The sequence below is a fragment of the Plectropomus leopardus genome, chromosome 17 (genome assembly GCF_008729295.1).
Source record: "Plectropomus leopardus isolate mb chromosome 17, YSFRI_Pleo_2.0, whole genome shotgun sequence".
Taxonomy (NCBI): domain Eukaryota; kingdom Metazoa; phylum Chordata; class Actinopteri; order Perciformes; family Serranidae; genus Plectropomus; species Plectropomus leopardus.
The window spans coordinates 1,722,052-1,749,565 of record NC_056479.1 but is presented as its reverse complement, the minus strand read 5'-3'; the positions used below and the strand labels follow the sequence as shown (position 1 = coordinate 1,749,565).

The 27,514-nt window shown below is 38.5% G+C and overlaps 1 protein-coding gene across 1 annotated transcript; it reads left to right on the top strand.

Moving 5' to 3' along the window:
- The first annotated feature begins 834 nt into the window (after positions 1-834).
- Positions 835-26,912, top strand: rgs9a (regulator of G protein signaling 9a). The gene is made up of 17 exons (XM_042505673.1): positions 835-903; positions 4,976-5,063; positions 9,109-9,159; positions 9,295-9,401; positions 10,754-10,805; positions 11,333-11,391; positions 13,194-13,270; positions 14,182-14,263; positions 14,498-14,560; positions 17,062-17,091; positions 17,321-17,382; positions 18,776-18,889; positions 20,375-20,490; positions 20,781-20,868; positions 22,495-22,633; positions 23,149-23,231; positions 26,756-26,912. The coding sequence occupies exons 1-17, from the start codon at positions 835-837 to the stop codon at positions 26,910-26,912; spliced, it is 1,437 nt and encodes a 478-aa protein (XP_042361607.1).
- Positions 26,913-27,514: the final 602 nt, after the last annotated feature.

Genomic DNA, 27,514 nt, shown 5'->3' with positions numbered 1-27,514 from the left:
ATGTGGGTTATGCTGTGTTTACATGGGCTCAGGCAGACAGAAAATGGACAACACCATCTGAGCGGCACGTTAGAAACAATCAAACAGTCCCACGAATGGCAGAGTCGTAAATCGTAACATTCGTGGTGACTTTCAGCAATGGTGATGCATTGTATTGTTTACAAAGAATGGGGTAATATATATTATATAAAATTATTTAATCTAATTTTTCTAATCCAGTAATTGTCTATGCATTTTCACCTTAGTGAAGGAGCGACTTACATCCTGTTGAAAATTCCATTGCGGACAATTGTAAAAAGTTCAAATATTAAAATTTTAAATGGCAATGCAAGTTACCGTTGCTGGTATTCTCTGCTGGCCTCACCTAATTTTGCCTTCTTGCATTTGTCAACTAAAATGATTTTTAGTTTTCCATCTACTGTCTTCTTGGTTCGACTAAACACAGCATTATGAACAAATGAGTTAGTAGGAACAGTGCATGAGAACATCCTGGTTAATTAAACTACTTATAAAGTCTTTGGTGATTGTGACACACTCTGGCCTCCATACATAGCCAGCTAAACTAAATGCTTGACTTTCACTGGGACCTATCATGGCTCTCTTCTCACAGAGGGCTTTTCTCTCTAACGGCTCGGGGCAGAGGCCTCCTTTAGCTGATTGGTGGATAAATCCATCCTTCCCATCCTCTTTACAATCCCCACACAGCGGGAGTGTGTTAAAGTCTGCTACATCCACTCACTTCTCTGTCAGCAGCTAACTGGAATATTTCACACAGGATTTGTCATTTTTTGGGGGGTTTTTTGCATCTGATTAGGACTCCATCAATCCGCAGATATGACAATTAGAACAGCCCGTCCAAACCGGGGACAACATTTCTGGCCCCGCATGCACTGCTTGAAAAAGGTGGGTGGATATCATTATCATCATAATCATCATCACTACTGGTTTTATTTAGCGCTTGCTGCTGTTAAAACATAACATTTCTGGATCACACTGAAATTTGATTTTATTCCACAAAGAATTGAAACACAGAAGCTGTGGAAGAACAAATCAAAAGCCAAAAAAAGGGGGGTTTTCGGGATAAATCTTCCCTGACTCAATACTGTCACAGATAGATTATTGTTCACATTTTCAGTTATGTATATATTCATTTGTATAAGATTTACACATCATATGTTTGCCACCAGAAGAGCAGGGGCTTGTCAAAGACCATTTCTAATTCCACTCTAAAGCCAATTAGCTGTGCCGCTCTGCTGCCAGCTGTCACTGCAGTCAGTATTTACTGTACAGTTAAGCAGTAGAGCCTGACCTCACCAGGTACCCAACCACTTGTTAATATTAACTTCAGACTCTCTACCACACTGAGGCAAACGAGAAAAGGACTGGACTGAATCCTAACCCTAACCCTAACCCTAACCCTAACAGAAAAAGAAAAAAAAACTTTAAGTTTATTTGATTACAATGTGAAAGGAAGCAGATAAATGGGGAAAAAAGGAAATTATATTTAAAATATTACATTGTGAGGCAGTGACACCCAATTTACAGTCCACAGGCCAAATATGGCCTCTGAAAGGGTGTTGTGTGGCTCTCCAACCACTTTCTAATTCAAAATAAAAATAAATTGATACTGAGAATTATTTCTGTACTTTTAATAATCATAAGGTGCTACAAAAAAGTGCCAGTGGAGGATCCCCCACACCTCTGACAGAGGTCCTGGCTAAGCCTCTAATGTCCTAAAATCCAAGAAATGTTCTAAAATCCTAAAAAATGTTCTAAAATCGTAGAAATGTCCTAAAATTCTAAAAGTGCCCCAAAATCCTAGAAATGTAGTAAAATTCCAGAAAGGTCCTAAAATTTAGAGATGTCCTAAAATTCTAGTATCATCCTAAAATCCTTGAAATGTCCTAAAATTCTAAAAATGTCCTAAAATTCTAGAAACATCCTAAAATCCATAATCATATAAATATCCTATATATGTACCTATAAATACCATAACCCAAAAAATACCATACTCCTATAGATGTCCCAAATCCTAGAAATTACCTAAAATCCTTGAAACGTCTTAAAATTCGAGTTTCCTAAAATCCCAGAAATGTCCTAAAATCTTAGAAACGTCATATAGTCTTAGAAATGTCCTAAAATCTGAGAAAAATCCTAAAATCCATAATCCTATAAATATACTATAAATGCACCTATAAATACCATAATGCAATAAATACCATACTCCTATAGATGTCCCAAAATCCTAGAAATGACCTAAAATCTTAGAAACATCATAAAGTCTTAAAAATGTCCCCAAATCCTAGAAACAAGTATGGGGCTGCTACAACTGGCCCCTGGCTTTCTGTCATTTCACAAATGAGATCCCTGAGCAGAGGCAGTTGCCTTTTTTCAGTGCTACGTGTTTGTGGTGTGTGACTTTATTCTCTCATTAATTTATGCAAAAATAACACAGACATGTCTTTCATTTAATCTAAAAACCTGTTTACACAGTAATGAGAGTATGAAGGAGAAACTTTGCCCTGAGAGGAAGCATTTCTAAGTTGTGATGTTTTGGGAAGTGAAAGTGAGCTGATCACATGTCACTGAGGAGTTAACACACTGATTTACATGTAAATCATCACCCATAGTCACCTCACAGTGGTGACATGATTTAATAATTCACTGAAATACACGGACTGAACAGAGTATTTCTGTAAAATCATCTCTAATCAAATGTAAGAGTGTAATGTGCATTAATGGGAGATGATCACTGGCAACATGGACAGCCAATTGATGGGAGTAAATGCAGTAGTGTCTGCGAGTGTCTGCCAAACTGTCACCTAAAGTGGAAAATATTACATACCTTTAAACTTAATGAAAAACTGTGTTGTAAGTATGTGATAATCTGAGTTATTATGTTTGAAAATATCGATGACTAAATCTCAACTGTTACCTTACTGAGGGAACCTGGGTCAAAATGTATATTTAATCCTGTAAGTATTTCAGTATTATTCTTACATTGTGCTTATTAAAAAAATTGTGCTTATTTTTAAAATCAAATATTCAAAAATTAACTGTCAGCGGGGGGCAGGTAATGTTCAAAATGCTTTAGCACTAAAAAGCAGAAACATTCAAAACAAACACAATAGATAATAACAAAATTTAGGAAAGAAAGTAGCATAAAAATTACAGCTTAAAGATGTAGAAATATAGAAGTGTAAAAACATAGTACTGTATGTTTACAAGATCTTTGAACAGGCAGTGGAAAACTGAAAGGTTTTGATCATTCATTGCAAAACTGCAATGGAAACCCCTTTTTAGTCTTTTCTAGGTCACATGATATGGCTACGTGCTCGTCAGTAGGAACTGGCTCCCTCATGATGCAGCAGGAGCTGCAAGAGCTGTTATTACATCACATAACTCTTCAAAAGTTGAGCGGATCATCTGGAAGTTTTGAATCCACAATTCCTCTGTGACATCATCACTATCACCTCCCAGAAATCCCTCATACGTGGTCACTCCCACGTATCCCACTCACTTGTATTTCCATTATGGCTCCATAACTCGCCTACGTAGCCTTGGATTGGAAATAATGACGGTTAGTGTGGTGGCTGCAATAGAAATAAAGCTGCTAATGTTATGAACATCCATCACCATGTTTCTTGGAATATTATCACCAGAGGAGAAGTCAGACATCACTCAATGGAAACAGTCATCTCGTAATAGTGTTTTATCAACATTTCAAAAATATCACTTAAGTTTTGTTCAAATCTGTAATGGAAACCTGCCTTACACACGGCGTGTGCAGACCTCAAGTTATCTGGAAGTTAATACCAGATCTATGGCACACAGGAACTGAAAGCTACTTTTTTATGTCTGGTTCTGACTGGTGGGACACATTGAAGAAACCTGTCCCAGATTATCTAAGAGCTTTGGATGGCCCGTAACAAAGCGGCATATCAGAGATGGATGATGGCCCTAAACCATTCAGTGCTTTGATAAGTCAGTGCTTTGAAATTATTTCTTAGATGCATAGCAAGCCAGTACTATGTAGCGAAAACATATAGCAAAAGGCTTTTCCAAAAATTGTTAGAAAAATCAAGGAGCCCTATACTGGCTGTTGCAGGCCATATTCTGGCCTTCATCGTGGCTCAAAAAATGTGAAATCCACAGAAAAAAATGGTGAATAAAGTTTATAAAATATATGAAAAAATGCAATATAAGACAACAAAAATAATCTAAAAAACAATATGAGAAATATGACATCCAGAAATAATACAATGCGTGTTGTTATGCTTTGATGGCTGTGGGATCAAAAATTGCAGTTTGAATGGGTTTGAATAGTAACTCTTTTGCACTTAACAGTATGAATGTAACAGTTTAGTTTCCACGGTGTATTTTAGACTTATTGTAGGAGCTGAGCTGGAAATTCACAGATTAAATAAAAATATTTAATCTTGCCAAAATGTATGCCATATGCATGAACATAGACAAAATTATCAAACAATGAAGAATGAAAAGTGCCTAAAATGCAACAAACAGTCCCTGAGGGTTAAACATTTTGGGGTTCCATACACAATAGATACATTACTAAATGACTACACATACATGCCAGATGAATAGGCTTTGTACTTTTAATGTAGATTGTCATAACGCCATTGCATTTGATCACACTGAGGTGCTAAAGTCGAGTTGGTAAAACACTATGATCCTGTCAGCTCTAATTCTTACCTGTTCCGATGGCCTTAGTGTAACATGGGGTGTAAATGACTGGGAACAAATATGAAAATCAAAGAATCATCAGTCTTTTAGTGATTCAATCTGTTTTAAATCCAGATTTTGTTTTCCTTGTTGAGACTGTGAAACTCAACTTATTTACAATTTATTTGTTTGCCAAATCGATCACATGACGTTACCAGTGTCTGTGTGGTGGCTGATGTCTCTTTTTTTCCTGAATGCTGCATGGACATCGTTGCTCCCCGTTGGATTTCAGCTGGAGGCCATCATGGTGGAGATGCAGACTGGGATCAAGAGCTCAGAGCAGAAGCTCAATGTCACCACCATCCCTCATGTCATCACAGGTGAGACTATGACACACAAACACTTACAAATCCTGAGAAAATTGCTGACCTTCTCAAAGTGTTCAGTTCTTTGAAGTTAATTTAATGTTCCACTTTTTGAGAGAATATTGTAGGGTTATTACAATTTGCATAATATCAGCTTCATACGGTGCTATAAGAAAATAAAGGTGTGTAAAAGCTGTTGATGATTATGTAATGATGAACACATAGACACACACTGAATTTTTTCGCCTACTGTACAGAGGTTTTTAGTCTCCTTTAGCTTATTGTTTTGGCTTTCCAGCTTGTACATTTCAACAGAAGACTAACAGACTACTGTGGTTAACACAGCCAAGAGCCAAAAAGAAAAGCTGAAAGGATTATCCTAACTGCAAAAGAATCATTTGCACATCGATTACTCACTATGTGTCACCTTAAATCTGTAGAGAAAGTTTTTTTCTCACATGCCTCTATGAAAGGAGAATCCAAAAACACGTTCTTGACTGTTCTTCATGAATTGACCTATCGCTAAGCCCCGTTTTTGAATGCCATGAGCCAATCATATTTCGTGTGGCTACACAAGCACTTGGACATCCTGCTCGCACACTTCCACTCCCAAATGCATCAAAAATCTTATATTTTCCTGTGATTTTATTTAAATGCATGTAGGTATAACTTAAAAAGTGAATGATGTGCATGGGGTAAACAAGGAGTGTATTTTATCCCGTTCCCTAAACCTCACACAAACAAAGTGTCTCCTTTGCATTAGGCTTTGTGGCAGACCACACAGTCAGCTTAACGTAAAGAAGATAAACAATGATGTCTACATTTGTTCTAAGGTAATGCAACATAGGGTGACCTCTAGCTCATCTAGTAAAGTGAGCGCTCCATCTGACTGAGACCTCTGCAGTGGCCTGGATTTGAGTCCAGCCTGTGGCTCTTTACTATCTGTCATTTCTCCTTTTCTCACCCACCTTTTCTGTCTGCCTCTTAACTGTCCTGTCAATAATATGCCCCAAAATAATCAAAAATAATAATCATTCTCTTTTTTAAAAGGCAACATAGTGTTAGCAAAATTTGCTGCAGTCACAAGTATATGTAAGTTCATACATTATGTCGGCAACCTTGCAGCAAACTTTACCAACTTCAGCTTCGTAACATTATCTCATCATGTCATTGGTTCAACTCAGTCTCAGTATTTTTGTTCTTTGATGATCAGACATCAGTGTTGAATGCAGCAAAATGTTGTAGTTAAAGCCCACCTAACTGAACTTAACTTAGCTGTAATGTTACAGAAAGCAAAGGCTGGCTAACGCTAACTCCACAGCATAGTGAAGACCCTTTTGATGGCTTCTGTGGGAAATATGAGCTTCTGTTCCCAAAAGTTCTGTACAGCATCTTTGGATAAGTCTGTGACACTGACAGCCGTCATTGTTTATAGGCAGCGCGCCAACAGTTTGTCCGAGTGAATTAAGTGATCGGGACTTAGTCATATATCAGTTGAAGACATTGGGGTCCACGCAGCAAAACTACATCAAAACATCTACAAACTCTACAATACACAGTGTAATCTAAGTTTCCTTTATCCAGTTGAATACATTTTCACAAAAATATTACAAAACAAATCAAAATTTTTGCACAAATTTAAAGTAACACTCAGTGAGTTATTGATATACAAATGGTGATTTCGCAGGTGAATTATTCCTTTGAAAATGATTCCTGAAAATTTAGTAGGTTAGGCACCAAAAGAGAGTAATTCCTATGTTCTGTGTTCCTCAAGTTACAAAGGAAGAGTGACGCACTGTGCCACAGGGCACAAAGGAAAGGAATTAACCAGCACTCATTTTTTTAAGGCACTGTTTTTTCTTTGATTAATTATTCAAAATGAACATGTTACTTTTACATCCCTAATTTCTGAATCTTATGTCCATGTTCTCTGAGATGTAATTTTAGGTCTTGTCTTGCTTGACAGCAGTAGTGTAGTAGTAGTTGATGAGGTGGGTGTACTTCACAGTAGATGGGCAGGTAACCAAGGAGGAAGACGGCTATACTCTCCTTTATTTTTAACAGCTTTTTGGCTGTTAAGAGGGTACACACTGAACTTTCGGAAAAAGAGGTATTTCTACCTATGTGTACCCATCTTTACCCTCCTATACACCACTGCAGCAATGCCAACTCTTGTTTACTGCATCATCTGCAGCACAGACTGCGTGAAGACAGTGGCAGGCTGCCCTGCTGTCTAAGCTGCTAACACCTGGGCTAAATAAGGCAGGCCACAATAGGATGAGACCTGGACAGTGCTTTAAGAGCCAAAGTGGCTTTTTAATCCAATCAGAGAGCAGCGAGGGAAAGGTCACCATGGATACATGGGTTAACCCCTCCATGTGAACTCAGGTGGTGTGTGAGTGTGAGCAGCTCCTCCTGTGAGTAACATTTTTCTAATGACTGGGTGGTGCAGCAGCAGCACTGTGATGCATCAGCTGCAGTTATTAATGTGTGCTGTCATGTCTCCTGGCTGATGCTGCCTGGTGTTTTGTCCTCCATCGTCCCTGCTATTAACTGGAGATGTGACGTCAGGTGCACCTAAATGAAAGGTGGTGGAAACACATTATTGAACTTAACTCTGAGTTTTTAGGTCCTTAGTGACCCATTAACCCCTTCAGATCCCCTGTCCGCTCTAATGTACATAACTTTACTAGCATGTCTAGATCTATGATTGCTGTCATCTGACTCATTTGACCTTTTTTGTTGGATGTTTGTAAGCCAGTCACAGTCTTCCAAATCATCTAAAGTGGACTACAGTAGAGCAATGCCCGCCTTTTTTTTTTTTTTTACCAGCAGCAGTGTAAGGAATGTTTTATTGCGTGAATTGCGTGAATGGAGCAAATTAGTTTGATTTCTTTCATCAAACACTGGGAAAAGGCAAAGAGCAACTTAACAAGAAATACCCCAGAAATGGCAAAAAATTAATAGATTAGTTATAAGTTATTTCTAAAAGAGCTAGTAAATATTTCCAGCCATATTTAAAATTAATTAATTAATTTATTTATTTATTTATTTTTTGCTAATTTTCAGGTAATCTATTTGTACTTTTTACTAATTTCTTCCAAATATTTTTAATAATTTCTCTACAACATGAAATGTTGTATTAGTTATGAATAAATTAATGAATTATTCAGCACATTAATCATCAGCTGCAATTATCAACTTGTAGTTAATGCAACATGGCTTTTTGCATCATTCGTTGTCATTCTCATGCTCAAATTATCATAGTAAGTTATTTGAGAGACTTCTTCATGTTCAGAGTTGCTGTCTTTAGGAGAACTTTCCAATATCAAGTCAAATTTCTGTTCTGGAACATCATGTTGTGACGAACCCAATTAGATTTGATCTATTTTGGCTTTAATATAATTCAATTAATTTAACATAATATTATGTAAGATTTTTTATTATTTTACTTTTAAATGAAAATGTTATCAACTTATATTTGATCATGTTTATTTATCAGTGTGTTAATTGTATTTATATTTATTACATTTTAACACAGTAAGGGACTATAATTCTCCTTGTGCCACACTCCAGACAGACACTAAATAATTTTTAAAAAAATAGAGCAATAATGATGATTTTCAACAATTTTGATACCAGAAATATGTAAAATACAGATAGTTTGAGGAATAACTGGAGTGCTTATTTGAGTAAAATAATGATTTGGACATGGAGGATGTAATATGTTTCTGAGTCTTTTTTAGACTACTTTAAGTGTACATAAGATGCCAGAGTGCATAAAACAGCATAAAAATAAAGCTTGTTTATCAAAAAGAGTACCAGTGGGGGATCCCCTGTCCTGAAAATCCTAGAACTATCCTAAAATCTGAGAAACATCCTGAAATCCTAGAAATGTCCTAAAATTCAAGGAACGTGTCATTTTGCAAAAGTATATAGACAAAGTAAGTTGAGTGTCTCTGCTATACTGGTTGCAAGGGCTTTTATCTGGAGTGTGTATCATTTGTTGAGTGTGTGCAGTCTGTGCAGTGATTGACTTCTTATCTCTAACCCCTCACAGGTCAGGACATCATTGCATGGATCACCAACAAGATGAAGAGCACCACAGAAGGTACAATGCTATAAAAACTAAAGACTGTTTACTAAAACAGGACATCTCTGCCTGTCAGTTCTCTTAAAGAGAAAACTTATTCATGTGTCATTTACTGCCTCATGTCTTCATGTCCTCTTCCTGTGTGTGTTCCAGAGGCTCAGGTCTTTGGCACCATGTTGGTGGCCTATGGCTACATCTACCCCCTGCAGAACCACAAGAAGCTGGTCATGTGCAATGACAGCAGCCTCTACCGCTTCCAGGTAAAACCAAATCCCCACTTCTCCTCTGCTGCCTAAAGATGGATCAATGTTGCATCTGAAACAGGATTTGGAGAGTGTTTTCCCTCACTAAAGATAGACTCACTGACTGTGTGTGATGTCACCATAGTGAGCTATTGATAAGAGAAAACACGCTGTGGTGTTCAGATCAGGTTGTGTGTGATGTATCTCCCTTTTTTAAAACCGTTTGTTGAAGAAGGACATAATCCTAAATGTTTATTTCAATCTGATATTGAGAAGATGAGCTTATTTTAATTTCTCTTCTTTATTTTTTGGGATAGTTTTTGGTTTAAAGATAATTTTTAACTCCACAAAGTTCATGGCAATTATTTGCAAGTTACCCCCTTAAACCTGAGCAAATTGGCTTGATTTCTTTCAAAAACATGGGGAAAAAGGCAATGAGCAACAAAAGAAAATATGACCCAAAAATGAGCATGAGCTTAGTAAAAAGTACAAGAAAATAGATGTGAATATTTTCTCAAAGTGTCAACTTTGATGACCTGGGAATGAGAAGAGGCTGTATGCATTTAACCAGGTTTTACAGCAGCAGTCCCTGAGAGCATTTTCTGTAGCCAGCTTTTAAAACTGTTTATTTGTTCAAAATCATGCTTATGAGCACACAATCAGGAAAAGCCATTAAGTATGAATTTAATAAAACAATGGGCCTCATGCAACAACATTCCCTTAAATTCCCCTTTATTTCTTTGAATTCTCTGGTAAGAGAAAAAATAAGAGAAGTCAACTCCAGATGCACCAAACGCTCGAAACAATCCAAATTTGCTCTGACCAGGTGTGAACAATGCTGATTCCCACAGATCATAATTTGCCTGTTAGACTGGAGACATTAAGAAAAGATTGAAAGAAGGGGAACTTCTGCAGGAATGAAACTGATATATTGTTAATTAAGCAAAATAAGTATGATTTCAGGGAAATGTATTGAAGTATTAAAAGTTAAAAATTGTATGTAAAAATGTGAGTAAATTTACTTCTTTACAGTGTATCGCTGTTCAACAGAGACGCAAAGTAAATGAAACTACAATAAATGAATGTGATTGATCCAGTCATTAAAATTATAAAAATATTCCTCAAATGTAAAACTAAATGTTCCTTGTGTTGGGCAACACTTCGTGGACTATGAATGTGAGATGTTTTTCTCTTATCTTGGCACAAGTGTTTTTTTGATAAATCCCTAAAATCAATAGGTACCAAAAATTAGAACAAATCATGAATACAAACAAAAATAAGGGAAATGTGTTTGTATATTGTCTCTTGCACGAGGCCCATTTTTTAGATTGTGAATCATTAATTATGTCTCTCGATTGAACCCTTTTCAGACCCCATACTTCTGGCCAACGCAGAAGTGGGTTGCAGAGGACTCTGACTACGGTGAGTACAGTCTGTCACATTGATTAAAACAGGAGAATCAGGAACTTCAGTGAGTTTTTAGGATGAACTCTGAGTAACAAGACACATGGTCAAGCAACACCTCCGTTTTTTTGCTTGTCTATATTCAAATTCTGAAAATTACTTAATATTCATGGATGAGGAGCATGAATGAGCCACTCTGCTGTCCCTCAGCTCACTGACTACAAGCAAGGCATAAAAGAGAAGTCCAGACTAGCCTTTCAGATAACTCGATAAAACATGTAAAAATGATGGCTGTGGGTTTTTTTTGTTTGTTTGGGTTTTTTTTCACAATTTGGACAGATGTAGGCTGGTAGTTCCTCCTTATTCCTGCAGCCAGGGTAAAAACATTCTCTCTTTATATTAGACTCACATGTGAAACTGATTTCAGTCTGTTCTGACTATAAGTAAGATGTCAAAGAAGATTTTCCAAGTATTCACTGTGTACAACTATTTTAGTGTTTGCAACATCTGTGGTCATTCATGATTTTGTTGTCTTCTGACTGTAGCCATTTACCTGGCAAAGAGGAACATCCGCAAGAAAGGCATGCTGGAAGCCTATGAACAGGTAATGAACAATTACAAAGACTGTGTTTGTATGTGTGTGCTAGTGAAACAAATATACTTTTTGCAGTCTGTGTAAAGCTAAATGCTTTAAGCAGTACTACAGTGTACCACAATACACACTTCACAGGTTACCCCCCTAAAAATAGGCTATAAACTGCTTTCCCATTGCCCGTAGAGCTGTGTACATGGTTCTGCAGCAGAGTACACCTATTTGCGTGTGTGTGTGTGTGTGTGTGTGTGTTTTGGCGTGTCATGTTTGATGTCACAGACAAGCCTGAGAACAGGTTAGTAAACAGAAGAAAGCAGCATAGATGGAGGCCAGTGCTTGCCTTACGATGGTTACGTCTCTTTATTCAGTAGGCAAGTTTACATGGAGCCTACTTATCTGATTAGAATAGGTTTAAAAGACCAAACAGGTTAAACATAATCCATATAAAGACCTTAATCAGCTTAAACAAGTCCAAACTGATTCAAATTTCAACTGGTTGCAGAGGGGTAGTTTAGAACTCTTCATAAACTGATCAAAAGAAAATTTGTATCATGTAAACGATGAAGCTGATTCATCTCTGGCTGCATTCTGTCTGCACATGTTCCATGTGCTCATCTTCTTCTGCTCTTCATTGCCTCCAATAGAGTACATCGGTATTACGCTGTTGCTTGATTAAGAGTGTCAGAAAACAGCGAATACTCTAAATGCTTGAGTAGCTAGAGCAGCCCCGTAACCATAATAACTCACTTACCTGTCCAGGTGTGCGAGGGGAGAGGGAGAGAGCATTGTGCTGCTGTCTGAAGTTATCCGTTATTTACTCTTCACTGCGAAAAAAAATCCACTTGTGGCCTGAGAGTGTGTGAAAAGTGTCAATTGCGTTGGGAGCGCTGTCGAGATATTCAGAATTTTTGTGCATATCACACAGCTGCTCTGTCAACATGTGTCAGCGACATCCCATGTAAACAGCTGACCCGAAATCTTCAGTCAGATTGAGAAAAGGCATGAATGTAAACGCAGCTACTCTCTCTTTCAAACTTGATGCAGACTAATGTGGGTGGATGTTAGAGCGCTGCTTGGGTGGAGACAGACAGTATTTTGTGTTGGCACATCATTGCATCTCTCAGGGGCTAAATTTACCGCGTTCACCAGGGTGTTGTGTTTCCATCAATGCTGATTTAGAGTCAGAGGCAATAAAAACTCATGACTGCAGAGTCGTTTGACCCGAGTGTGAATGCATTTATAATCTTTCCCATTACGCTTAAAGGAAAGATGTTAGCGGATGTTAGTGGGTTTGGTGTTTTGGATATAACAGCTTCAAATCCCTGTCAGTATGGGCGGTCTTGCAGCAAGGTAAAGCATTGAAAATATTCTAAATATAGCGTAAACTTAAATTTTTTGAGGTGGTTTTAAACTAATCAGTGAAGCCAGAGTTTGCTCAGTGCTGTTTGATTATATGCACATGATGCAGCAGTTTTCTACCCTGAAGTTATTGTAAATTAACAGAATAAACCTGCTGAAAGGAGGAGTCGGACATACAGTCAATAAATGGATTCTCCCCCGGTGCTTGTATACAGGGACAGCGACAGTAGTGCAGTGAGATGGCCTAATCAAGCTCTGATCGCAGCTCAACTAAACTGTGCATGTAAACACACTGAGTGTCACAGAAACTTGGACCTTGATTCCGACTCTCAGCTGTGAAAAGGCCAGCAGAGTATCTCCAGTCTGTCTCCCTGAAATGTTTTCTTCCCAATGAACAGCTGAGTGATTTTACAACTTGTTGCTCCATATCATCTCTGTATTTGTGTTTTAAACAGGCACATTATAACCACCTCCATGAATGGTTCAACCACAAGTGGGACTTTATTGTGATGCAGGCCACTGAGCAGTACAAGTAGGTAAAACCTGTGCAACTACTGAACCTGAGTTAGTTTTTCTTTTAACAAAATAATTTTTAGGGGGGGCTTTTCACATCTCTTTATGGTGAAGTTGGAGACTAATTCCAACATTTAAACTTTTCCATAAACAATATTTGCATATTCATAGATTATGGATCATACAGATGTAATTTCAAGGATTTGTTATAAGAATTTATTTTTGTGGAGAAAAAAAGGTGACTTAAAGGCTTAAATGAAGAATTCCAATATGTTATTTCCATGACCTGGGAAAGCTCAATCAATATTTTTGAACATGAGCTACTTCCTCTCAAAGCCAGAAACCAGAGACATAAGTCTCACACATGTGATGTCATCAAGTATAAAGTGTGGAGCTGCTGTTGACAGGGAATGGGGCTGGTTTTATGGACCTAAGAGCAGGGTTAGATATTTCTTTTTAATTGCATTGCATTTTTAAATTGCAAATATAATTGCTGCCAATACCACAACACTAGCTTTTGCTATTACCTGTTTAACAACGCTAAAAAAGGATAAGCAACCATACAAAAATCAAATATAAAACTGGCAAAGTGAAAATGTAATAAACAAGATTATGAATCTGAATAAACATTTGAAGCCAACTTTCAGTAACAAGTTTTTGATACTCTGTGTTGTGGACACATATTGCTTAGTCTCGAGGACATATTTTCTATATGAAAATATATACATATATATGTATTTACTAATATATGTTGGAGAAGTTAGACGTACTCAGAGAGCAGTTTAATCAGTCCAACGAACCGGTCTGTGAACACAATGAGCATTTTCATAAGTAAGGTTTGGAACTTGATAAGTTAGTTCCTCTTGATGTCACCAACTTCCCATTCTTTGTGTGTGTGTGTGTGTGTGTGTGTGTGTGTGTGTGTATCAGGGCTGGTAAGGAGAGGAAGAAGCCAGATCGTGTGGTGTTTGACTGCCAGGAGAGGGCCTACTGGATAGTGAACAGGCCACCGGTCAGTGTTTGAGACTGTCTGTCTATCTCTCTCTCTCTCTCTCTCTGTCTCTCTCTATCTATCTATCTATCTATCTATCTATCTTGGTAGAAAGATATAGATATAAATATATGCACTCATATATAATCCAATAAATGCATATTAACTGGAGTATATCTCCATTAGCAGCAGGGGGATGAAAGATGTCATTATAACACTGACTGTACATTGATCATGAATCTGTCCTGTGTCCAGCGGCGAACTCACAGTGCTTTGGACTGCGGTCCAGAGCGTCTCATTGATCCCAACGCTGATGAGGTAACAGGTCAGTAAACACACACACACACACACACAGTGGAGAGATTGAGGTCTGTTGGTGTTTTAAGGAACTTAGTGGAGCTTAACATGGAGAGTAATACTACTGGACTGATCTCTGCAGACACATCCACTTACAGACTCCTTTTTTCTCCTCTCCTCTATCCTTCACTTCTCTTTTCACCGTTTTCCTTTCCTTTGCTTTCATTTCAAATTGACTCAATTAATTTATTTTGATACATGGATATATATATATATATATAGAGAGAGAGAGAGATAGATATATATATATATATAGTAGATGTGTATTTTTCGCGTCACAGCAGTGTCAGAAGATTTTTTTTAAAAAAAAAATGCTCAAATGACACTGCTCCCATTAACATCAGCTGAATCACAGTACTTATTCACAATAACTTTGGGGTAGAAAACCGTCATGTCACGCTGAGCAAATTCTGCCTTCATTGATTACAGTTTAAGGCCACCTAAAAAATCACTATCAGGTTAGCTACATACTATATTTAGAATATTTATCCATTTTACCTTGCTGTCAGAAAGCTCTTACTGACAGGGATTTAAAGCCGTTATATCAAAAACACCAAAAACTCCATTGAGAAAACCAGTGATTTTACTCGACTGAACAGCAGAGCTGCTGCTCTACTGCTGCCTCCATCAGCTGCTGTGGAAGCTAAAGAGGAGACGATATTCAAATATAGTGAAGATTTAAACTGATACTGATTGTTTTAGGTGGCTAAAATATGTTTTGCTGTGGCCCCGTCCACAGCAGGACATTGTTTAGCTAAAAAAGCAACACAGTTCATAAAATAAACACAGCAGAAACGTCAGACAGTTCGGACCACTTTGTTAAACACTGTATCTTAATATGTTACAGTTACAACTGAAAATGACAACAGAATAAAACAACTTTTTACATATCTCCTTAATTCAAAACAGAAGCCAGTTTTCTGAGGTGACTTATAGACCATGGTGATTTGGTCTATAATGGCTCTTGTAGTGTTTAAGGCCAAAGGGAAGAGAAAATGTCTCTGAGACAAAGCTGAATCATGTTACTGTGATGGCCTGATTAGCTTGGTATTATTTACAGCACAGTGTGAAGTGCACTGTTCTGAGCAGTTTTAGGAGCTTTGACTGCATCTCCTTTCCTTGGAGAAGGTTTGGCAAAGCTGCTGCTTGCTTTATCTGCAGAGTGCCAAGTTGACTTAAGGTTCTTATCAAATTCAGGAAAGCGTAGGTTGATCTCATGTCCTATTAAAGGACAAATTCCTTCATGTTAACCCGAAGAGGAGACATTCTTTCCATGAAATGACTCCACTTTCACTGTTTGTTTTTTATTCATTCTGTTCCAGAGCACACTGTAGACACTGGAACACAGGTGATAGTATCTGGATGTGACACATACTGTTCTTCCAGTGGATCTTAGGGGTTCCTGGTCATTGTTATCAGCGAGGCCACTAGAGAACACATCCTTCATAAGGCGAATTTCCACTACAGATTTGCACAAAACTTCCGCAATATTTTCAAAATGTCACTGAAGCGCTATTGCGAGATGACTGTGTTTCCACTGAGTGATGTTCTGCAACTCTTCCTCTGGTGATAACATTCCAAGAATGTGGTGATGGATGTTCAAAACATCAGCAGCTTTATTTCTCTCACAGCCTCCACACTAGCCGTCATTATATAAATAAAATGTGATTGATTGATTGATAGTTCTTGTGTAAAGAGAACCGATTTCATTCACGACATTTCTCCATGTCCCATCTGTTTCTCTTTTCACAGATCTCTTTGCAATGATGAGATAAGAGTGTCGAACCTTACAACATAATAGACAGTATTTTTCCCAGACTGTCATCCTTGTGTGTAAATTACACTGTAAAACTTGTGCTCCATGTAGTCTTTAGTCAGTCCCTCCAGGAAGTCAACCAGAAACTGCATCATTGCTAATGGCTTGTAATTTTGCCTAATTCCTGCAAATATCACAAGACAAATTGGTCATTCTCAACTTTAATAGTCAAGTTTGGATTTTTTTTTCTTTTCTTATTTGAATTGGTTATTACACGGGACCACAGCTAGGATCTTATTAATACTGAGTGCCTAACGAGGGACAAGAGACGAAAATTAGCAACAGGTATACACTCTTTGTGCAATAAATCAGTTTCATACACTGTATTGGCATCATCCCCATCAAATGAATACATTGCAATTCATTTTTTTCTGAAAAGCTGCTGCAAATGGATTGATTTTAATCTGCAATAATCACAAAGAACTCTGTAAGGTGGATTATCCTTTACCCTGGAGGGACTGCTTGTTGCTGTCCACCTTTGTGTTTGTGCCAACAGTCAGAGGGCTCACAGTAGCTTTATGTAGCTGTGACTCCATGGATAGTGAGAGGATGCTCCCGTGTGCTCTGTCCTCTGTTACCTTTATTCATTGTGCTTTTCACAAAAAACTTGAACCACACAAACGAACATGTTTTTCTTGTCTTTTAGAAAATCACCTATGACATGTACAGACGCATGGTAAGTCCTCATATTTAGTGCTTAAAAACACACAGTCTGATCAGGTTTGTCACAGCTCCCCAAATCCCCAAAAATTCCTTCAAGCTCATTATTGGTGGTTTGAATCTATACAGTGAGCTGAGACATTTTGTCATGAGGTTGTCATACTACAGATTTGAAAAAGGATCATTTGCAGTCCTTTGACGTATAAAACTTACACAAGTTTGATTGTATTTCTCTTTTATCCCAGAACATCTTCTATCAACAAGCTATCATGAGGTCAAAGGTCAAATCTAGCGTGTCCCTTGGAGCGTAAGTTTCTCTGCTTTCATGTTTGTATGTTTTTTAATAGAACATTTTTTTATTTTTTGATTTAACATATACAAGGGACTTAACAATTGTACATGTAAAACACAAATCTGTAACACAAACAACAAACAACAATAATATTGTCTTTATTGTGTTATTAAAGATGATGATAAATAGTGATGATGATAATAATAATAATAATAATAATAATAATAACACAGATAAAACAATGTAGCAGGAAAACTAACTGATACCAACTGTAAAAAAAAAATGGAAATGTTTAAAAAATATAAATATATATATATATGGTCAGTGTCAGTTACCAGGGGGAAAAGGTCCTGGGCTGATGTCTGAGTGGGACTGATCCCAGCCGCACTGACCGAGGAAAAGTGGGAGATAAATGGTTCCCAGATCAGCTTAAATTTCTCTTGCTTTCCATTGCACACATATCTTAATTTTTCAAGATGAATTAAGTTCATCAGGTCAGGAAGGCAGTTGATATGAGCAGCTGGAAGTTTTGATTTCCAGTTTAGAGAATCAGCCGTGTAGCTATTACAATACTGAATTCCTCTGCTTTCTCATGTAAGTGGGAAACTTTTCATGGGTTCAAATGAATAAGGATTAATTAGGATATTCTTTTAATCAAGACTAATCATCATATAATTACATGCAAGTCTTCTCATAACTTTGAGATCTGTATCTCCTCATTGTTTGATAAGTAGGTATAATAAAATATATTTTCACTACCAGAAAAGACTGTGAAGATTTTTAGATATGAAAAATATTGAATTATGTTGTTATTGTAACTCTTTGTGCACCAAAAAAATGAACAAAGGGCCCACAAGGAACTTAAGAAATATGCAACCAGTGTTATACTACTTACTTAGTGTGTAATTGTACTTCAGAGGAAAACATTGTTTTACGACATTTACCTGACAGAGAACTGTTACATTAAAATGTGATGCATAATTATTCATAAAATTATCCGGCATTCATTTAGAACTGAAACAACCTTGAACAACATCTGTTCACAGTGATTTCACTTTGTTGTTAAATGTCTCTTTAACTCTTCACCTGAAGTCAAAATTTGAATGCAGGACTTTAATAGGTCTTACTGCTTTAATAATATTGATTGTGTCATGTGTTCAAATTGCACCAAATGTGACACTGCATGTCTATGGGTCAACAGTAATACATCCAGGATTTGTGAGATTAAACAAATGAACAGTTCTAAGATAAGCAAAGGACATACACACAGAAACAAATATATATTCAGACATTCTTTACTTTATAGTTAGATTTAGTCATCAGATAAATATTGGCTACAACAGTTTGAGAATGCTGACATGGGGGCTCTGTGGATTTTACTGGTCTTATAATGGCTCTGTCTCTGCAGACTGGCCAAGTACATCACGACCTACAAAAACCACGACCCTTTCCTGGCTCCCTGTCTACCCAGCAATCCGTGGCAAACAGACAACGACTCATACTGGACTCTCAACATGAGGCGGTGAGGACTGCTGCATATTCTCTCTGTCACTGTCTTTGTAATGAAACTGTAGAAAGCGATCCATCTCATAAAAAAACAGCACCTTGTGATTGTACACCTCATCATGTCTCTACAGTCAGTACATTACCTGCTCAGTGTAGTGGAGCTCCGGTTATAGCTCCATAAGGCCATTTAACTGGACTCTGGACTCTTTTACTGTCCTTGTCCCAGTATACAGATATGTTCTCTTTCAGCTAGTTGAAATAAACCTATTTTATTTATACAGTCTATGATATAGACTCAACCACAATCATACCTGTTTATTTACAATAACTTTGGGGTCGAAAACTGCCGTGTCACATACATATAATCAAGCGGCGCTGAGCAAACACTGCCTGCATGGATTTTAAGCCACCTAGAAAAATCAATATCAGTTTAAGTGTATGCTATATTTAGAATATTTTCAGCGCTTTACCTTGCTGTAAGACAGCTTTTACTGACAGGGATTTGAAGCCGTAATATAAAAAACACCAAAAACTTCACTGAGCTGCTGCTCTACCGCTGCCTCCATCAGCTGCTGTGGGAGGAGACAAGGTTCAAATATGGTGAAAATCTAAACTGATATTGATTGATTTATTTATTTAGGTGGTTAAAGTATGTTTTTTGCGGCCCCTTCCACATCAGGACATTACTTAGCTTCTGTGCTGGTGTTGTGGGACTGTACATTATCAATGGGAGGTGCCTTTTTTCCCTCCTCAGTGCTTTTTAAAAATGTTTTATTGCCCTAACCATTTTGCAGCACCCCTTCCCATTCATAAGTAACAGTCCCTAACCCCTGAGGGAGGCCGGCGCAGGGACCAGGAGCACGGGCAGAATCCTGAGTCCAGTTAAAGTCTGACTCTGGTGTTGACATGACAGAATAGCTCGGCTTCCCGTGAATTATCTGGGCATGTTTATTTCAAGAAATTCAGAATTTGAGGACTTTAGGGGCTTAGCCCACACAAGCTCTATGAACAATCTCTATTTTGATCTTTTTTATGCACTATGGCATCCACTTACCTTTAATACCCTTTGTTTTTCTAGGATTTCAGAGCATTTGTAGGATTTTAAGACGTTACTAGGATTATAGTACAATTCTCAGATGTTAGGACATTTTAAGGATTTCAGAACATTTCCAGGATTTTACAACGCTTTGAGGATTTTAGGATGTTTCTAGGATTTCAGAACATTATTGTCTTAGTACTTGAGTATTTCCATATCATGCTGCTTTACTTTATGAAGATACAGATTAATAATTCAAAATATAATTAGCTAATAAATGATGACTGCCCAGCTGTGTGTGTTACATTTATTGTTTGAATGTTTGACACTCCGTACAGATGGGTCTGCATAGTAAATATACCATATAACAGTATTCCAAACAGTTTTTTATGTCTGTGGATACTTTTTATAGTCCTAGTCATCTGTGTCTGCAGTCAGAGTGACTCAGCATGTGTCTCTGTCCAGAGTCGATGTTCCCACGAAAATGCGAGTGGAGCGCTGGTCCTTCAGCTTGTTTGAGCTGCTGAGCGACCTACGAGGCCGAGACGACTTCAAGATTTTCCTCAAAAAGGAGTTCAGCGGTATGTGGCCATCAAGCACCTTTCGGGTGGGATCTTGTGTTGAGCCTGACTGAGCGTCCCTGAGAGGGCTGAGGGATAGTTTGTGTTTACAGCTCTCAACACAAGAGCTCCCATCACTCCCTCTGGACCCCTCGCTCTTGTTTTGGGTACTTGGGTATTTTTGCAAGTATTAATTTCAGCTGTCCTTATAGCCTCGCAATGTAGAGTCAGTTTGGGTGTGAAAAGACTGTAATAAATCAGTGTCCAAATATTTCTATGTATATGTAAACTGTATACACTGTGTGTCTCAGGGGAGAACTTGGCTTTTTGGGAGGCAGCTGAAGAACTGAAGTGGGGCACTGCATCTTCCATGACATCAAAAGCTGAGACCATTTTCAAGTAAGACAAAGAAAAGAGTGAGTGTGTGTGTGTGTGTGTGCATGTGTGTGTGTGTGTGTGTGTGTGTGTGTGTGTGTGTGTGTGTGTTTGTGTGTAGGTGTGCATGCATGTGCATTCATGCATGCTTGTGTGTTGTGTGTTAGTGTGTTTGGTATCCACTGGCACGGACATTGAGAAGAACATCCTCTGGTCCTCCCATCCTACACTTTAGGTATCCTTCTGTGTCTGCTCCTTACGTTCCCAGATGCCGCTAGCGTGATGTCAACATAAGCAAATGCTGAGATTATATTGCATGTGGTTAGGGTTAGGCAACAACAGCACATGGCCACCAACACCGCAATGCATGTGCTGGCATGGGAAGGAGGCACATGGAAAAAAAAAACATCACATTCAGCCCTTACACTCCTCACATTATGTGGTTACTAGCAGTGTTTCAACCCGCCGCTGTTCTGCTGCGTTTCATGCAGATTCAACTGGTGTCATCCAGCCGTCTGTCGGCGTATAATAACACGCTCTCACCTGATAGAGTTTCATGTGGCCATGAAAGGTGACTTTTGGAGTCGCTATCTTACATCAACAGCACTGTCAAAGCAGTGACATTTTAACACATTCTCATACCAACTCGTCAGTGACCTTCTGCATCCACTTATGACATTTTAGGTATCCTTCTATGTCAGCTGTTTACGCTCTGGGATGCTGTTACCCTGATGTCAACAAATGCACATGGTGGGATGAAGCAGCACGGTCTTTATGTTTACACAACAGTACGGACTGTAATAATGGTTAGAATTAGGCAACAAAGTCACGGATGGTTGGGTTGCGGCAAAAGAGGCACATGGCAAAGTGTAGAAAAAGTCGGTTGTCTGCGGGACCCGTCCACCTTCCTCCAGCTACCATGTAGGTGCACTCACGCTCCGTTTAATTACATGTTAGCATTATTGACTTCAGTGTTTCATGAGTATGCGACTGGTTCCATCAGCGTATTTATATAGCTATAGGACGAAGGGAGCCTGACACCTGAGAATGGTATTGCCAATGACTGCTTCACAGTAATTGCAGTGTGGGCTCCATAATAATAAAAGAACTTGAACTGTGACTGAAGCCCAGTACTGCCACTGATAATCTGCTTTTAAATACTTCAGAGTAAGCTTTAACCCTTCCTCTATTAGAGAGCAGTACGCTCTGAGTTTTGTTTTTGCTAACCTCCAAAGGTTAGTGGTCTTATTTTAGTTTCCCCACAAGAATATTTTATGCACTTTCATATACTTTACACCTGTTTCATATGACATCATCTCCTTTATCAGATAAAATTAAGGGTACAGGAAATTACCATATGTATAAGCAATACATATGATTATTTCCTAATTGTATCTGCTTCTATGAGCTTAATTCTGTTATCTACATTTTAATAATTTATTTATGAAATTGTTCTTTAGTTCTTGCACCATTATCTGTTCATGTACGCATTGCTGCTTAACATTTGTACTAAAATGTTCTTAATTTTGGCAATGTGATAAGGGAGCAGGAGGGAAAGGCTACATGGATCTCTGATATCTAGATTATTATTATTATTTTATTATATTTTTTCCACAAACTATGGTTGATGTGGAGTGTCCGTGTGTTCAGGACCTTCCTGGCCCCAGGGGCCCCCCGCTGGATCAACATTGATGGCAGGACAATGGGTCTGACAGTGAAAGGCCTGGAGCATCCTCACCGCTACGTGCTGGAAGCAGCACAGACACACGTCTTCCTCCTCATGAAAAAGGTATGCCTGTGTGCTGGTAAAGAGGCAAAAAGGTACATTCTCATAACCCTGACACTTACAATGTCAATAATTCTTTTGTCAGAGTATTTTATTAATGCCAATACCTGTTTAAGGTTAAATCCTGGAGCAGCTTCAGTTTTCTTATGCTGCTGTCTGATGCCTTTCACTAGTATTTAAACCTTTGAGCCCTGAGCAAATTGTTGTGATTTCTCCAAAGACATGGGGAAAATGGCAATAATTAATCTAGTAATGAATGTTACACAAACTCAAAGAATTTATTTGCTTTGGAAAATTCTTTTTAAAAAGGGAATGGGTGATGATAAAGTGGTTTAATTCTAGTGGGCTAACAGAGACTACCAGAGTGGACATTGGTTCCTTTAAGTGAGGACTATGAGATATAATATATTATTCACGCTATAATTTGATACAAATGGTATCCACATGTCCAGATAAAAGGCTCTTGTGTTTAGTGAAGCTGAGCTCAGCTGCACTCTTGTGTGCTTTCATTGCTACAGGATACTTTCTTCCGTTACCTCAAGTCACCAGTGTACAAAGACATCCAGAAGAAGGCGCTGAACCCTGAGGCTCATAACTTCAGGTTGGTGGCTAATCCATATTTTACTGACATCTGTTTAATAGATTCATTTTCTTTATATACAAAAAGACTTTGATTCTTAAGTTTGATTCTGCTTGTAGTTTCTCCCATCAGTAATAACCTCTTCACCCCTCAGCTTGATACCCACTTATGCAAACACTGTATAGCTAAGGGTTAGGGGGGTTCAACACATTCAAACCTAAAGGGCTCAACAGAATTGACTAACAAGGTCAGACCATAGACTGTATATAAAGATGGAGGGCGTGCCTCCATTTACCCCCACTATGCTTAAGGTTCGAGGCAAAACACCCGTCTGACCAATCATGAGGAGCCCCATTGAATGCAAGATCATGGCTTGGCTGTCACAGCTGTCAATCATTGTGGAAAATCCCCTTTTTCATTATTTAATAACTCAATAACACCAAACTTATAATTAAAACAAACATTTGAACAAACATCAAGGTGAAAAGAATTACCTTCAGTGTCATAAAACATCTCTGGGAAAAATTTATTTGGCATGCACTTTAAGTTTTTAGTTTAGCCTGTGTCCATTTCACTAACATTGAGGGGCAGGCTCTATGACCTATACTGCAGTCAGACACCAGGGGGCGATCCAGATTAAAAAGTTACACTTTGGAGGAAGTGTCATGTTGTCCATCTTGTATACAGTCTGTAGGTCAGACAGGAGGCTCGATTAAAAAAACTGAGCATAGCGTTAGTTCAAGCAGGCCACGGTGTCAAGCGCTGCTACTGTTGATATCAGCTGATATCATGCAAGCCTCATCAGCTGATGGCCAGCTGATTCGCCTCTAAGCATCTGATTCGCTTAATTCACTCATGTTGCCTTATTTAAGCTGCTCCAGCCCACCCGCTCTTCCCTGTTCCCTCTGCATGCTGCGCCCTCCTCCTCCCTGCCTCCTCCTTCGTCTGACTTGATCTATGACATTGTGTCATTGATGCCTGCTCTGTGGGGGATTTTGTTCTTTTCTTTTTGCTGCTGATCTCCCTGCCTCAGTAACGTGCTGTTCCTGTTTAACGCTTTCTACGCAAGCACGTGGAAGGACAGGGGGTCCCCACAACAGAGCCACACTGCGAAATACAAATAACTGCACTAAGTAAATCTAAAAGCTGCTACGAAGTGTTTTTCTTGACTAAGTGGTCCTGACTGAAATGCAGACAGAACAATCAACAAACTGGAAGTGGAGACAGGGTTCCCACACATTTTCACAGCCGAAATTTCAATACTTTTCCATAACTTTTCAAGGACTCACATAAAACGTTCCATGATTTTTTACAATGACTGTGTAGTGCACTTTAACTATATCTCTCAAGATTTAGTACAAAACTGGGACTCTGATGGAAAAAAGCACCAAGCACAGTTTATCAAATCCAAATCTTTACTGGAGGAAGCAGGGGTCAAACACATGTAGGTAGGCAGTCAGCAGAAGCAGAAAAGTTCAGGGAACTCACATGAGTAAAAAAGTCCATTAATCATAGCAGCGTTAAGTTAGGAAAAGGCTAGAGAGCATGAACACACTGGGGCCACAATGACAATCTGGCAAGTAAAAGAAACTGTGGGCTTTAAATACGCAAGGGCTGATTACTGACTACACACAGATGAGTGAAACAAGACACAGGTGAAACACACGAAGCAATCAAAAGAGAGGAGAAAACTCAGGAAGTAAAATAAGCGCTAAACATAATGAGAACACATTTCAAAATAAAGCGGCCACTAGGCGGCAGTGGAGGGGACTGAAATTCCATGTCATCTTAGTGTACATGGAATTTCTTTTTTTCATTTGTAAACCAAACCATGTAAATATCATATAAATCCAATGATAATTGTCCCTCAAGGCTTACTTCCTGTTGCCAGTAGGTGGCGGGACCCTTATCAAACCTATGAAGTTCCAGGCAGATGCCACAATGTACAGCAAAGTTACAACAATTTCCTGTTTTATGGCGAAACATCAAATTCCAACACCACGCTATGGGAAAACCGTTTTGCATGGACCTTTCATCATTTTTGATCACCAAGGGGTTTTCAGATTAGACCCAACAAATTTTAAATCGATCAGAATAACGCTGCAGGACAAGTTCGCAAAACTACGAAAGGTGGAAATTGTCAAAAATGAGCACAAAATTCAAAATGGCTGACTTCCTGTTAGGTTTGGGGAGTGGGTCCAAAAGGCCTTTTTGTGCGTCTGAGGATGATACTCAAGTGTACCGAAATTTGTAATTGTAGGTGAAACTGGCCATTGGGGCTACATATTAGGGGGTGCTGTGGAGCCATTTTGACATGCCCATTTCTGAAACCACCATAACACGCTTCTTTTTGCCAGGCCGGATGTGCGCATAAAGTTTCATTAATTTTTGGGTATGCTGAGACCTCCAAAAATGTGATTAACTGGGGAGAAAAATGATAATTCCTTGCATTCCAAGAGGGTCTTCGCACCGCTTTCGGTGCTTGGGCCCAACTAATAATGGGGCACCCAGTAGCTCACCTGGTAAACCTGGTGAGCTACCTGCGGCCCTTTGCTTCACGTCATCCCTTCTCTCTGTCTCCTTTTCACACTCAAGCTGTCCTGTCTCTAATAAAGACAAAAAGAAAAAAAAGCTCCGTACCTTCTAACTAGCAAGTTCTATCTCTGGTTCAAGAGAAACCAACCTGCACACTGGGTGACAGTTAATCAACTGTCAATAACTCCATCTCAGAAGTGTGGCACATTATCAAAAGTATTAGTGGGCAAAAGTATGGAAATTGTGCAATTGCATGACCGGAAATGTTAAATCCCACTCTCACATTATGTTTCCTGTCATTTAATAAACATATTGATTCAAACACTACTAAACATAATACCAGCTAGCTAGCGCACATGGAGGGAGAGACGGCATGTAGGGAGAAAATGAAGAACTTTATGTTATGGTAAAGAAAATGTCACACATTGACATATTGGAGCTACATTACGTCAGTGGCTAAAGAAAATAAATGTTATGTTATGTTATGTTATGTTATGTTATGTCAAGTCAAGTCAAGTCAAGTCAAGTCAAGTCAAGTCAAGTCAAGTCAAGTCAAGTCAAGTTAAGTTAAGTTAAGTTAAGTTAAGTTATGTTATGTTATGTTATCCACGGAAGACACTGTCATGATTTCATTACGCACAACCAAATACTAAAAATGAGATTGTGGAATTCCATGACTTTTCCAGGTTTTTCATGACTTTGGGGTTGTGGAGAGCTTTAGATAATGCTTTTCACAGAGCTCCCAAACAGATTGACAAACATATCGTATTGATACTGAATGAACATTTGAGCTCTGCGGATGATCCAGAATCATGCGAAAGTTGCTGCTAGAAATTGAACTTGTTATTTGCCGTGGACAAATGAATAAAATCACTGCAGCCAGATATCTGAAAATATGTTTGAAAATATTTTTTTCTGCCTGACCCTGCTTCTTTAAACCAACTGAAAGTCAGAAGAGGAAGAAGCTTTCTCATCATCTTAAATTGATCTTGTATCTGTTTCCACCCCAGTCCAGCCCAGCTGGAGCAAAATGCTAACAACCGAGGCGCAGGCATCCATCCCATCATCCTGTGGCAGCAGGAGGAGGAGGAAAAGGCCAAGGCAGCTGCTGCATCTGCTCCCGTTGACGTCAAGGCCATGATGAGCAAAATAGACAGGAAGAAGTAGAGATATATAATATGTACATGGTTCTACATGTCATGTCGCACACAAAGTACCAACACAGGAACCAGCCCTGTTTGGGCGTAAACACTGTACAGAAGAACTGGCTTTGCTCTTCAGTGTCATGCCAATGAATGTTCTGTTTAACCAAATTATCAAATGTGAAAAATGTAGTTTATTATGGAAGGATTACTGAACAGGCCTACTGTGCACTGGCCCAGGGCCCCCTGACCACATGTTTGAAGTCACTGCTTACATTTCTCCTTGGAAAATCAATCAAATGAATTTAAAAAAGATGCAAAGTGACTGCAATTAGACAAACAACAGAAGACACAACTACAAAAAAACACAAAATGACCACAAAAAGGTATAAAACTATTATTCAGACAAGCTAAAGAACAAACAACCACGAAGAGCCATTGAATTACTACCAAGTGAGTGAAAACAACCACAGGGACTCAAAAACAATTACACAGAGACTCATAATGACTATAAGAGACTTCAACAAATATAAAGATTAACAATGAAAACAAAAAGACCCAAATTTACTACTAGACTACAGCAGGGACTAAAAAAAACAAACAAAGAGACTCAAAGTGACAACACAA

Bases quoted from the DNA above. Each gene is read 5' to 3' on its own strand.
- rgs9a (XM_042505673.1), top strand. From the start codon at position 835: ATGACAATTAGAACAGCCCGTCCAAACCGGGGACAACATTTCTGGCCC. The intron at 17,092-17,320 runs GTAAGTCCTCAT...CTTTTATCCCAG, and splicing joins ATGACATGTACAGACGCATG to AACATCTTCTATCAACAAGC. The intron at 22,634-23,148 runs GTATGCCTGTGT...TCATTGCTACAG, and splicing joins TCTTCCTCCTCATGAAAAAG to GATACTTTCTTCCGTTACCT.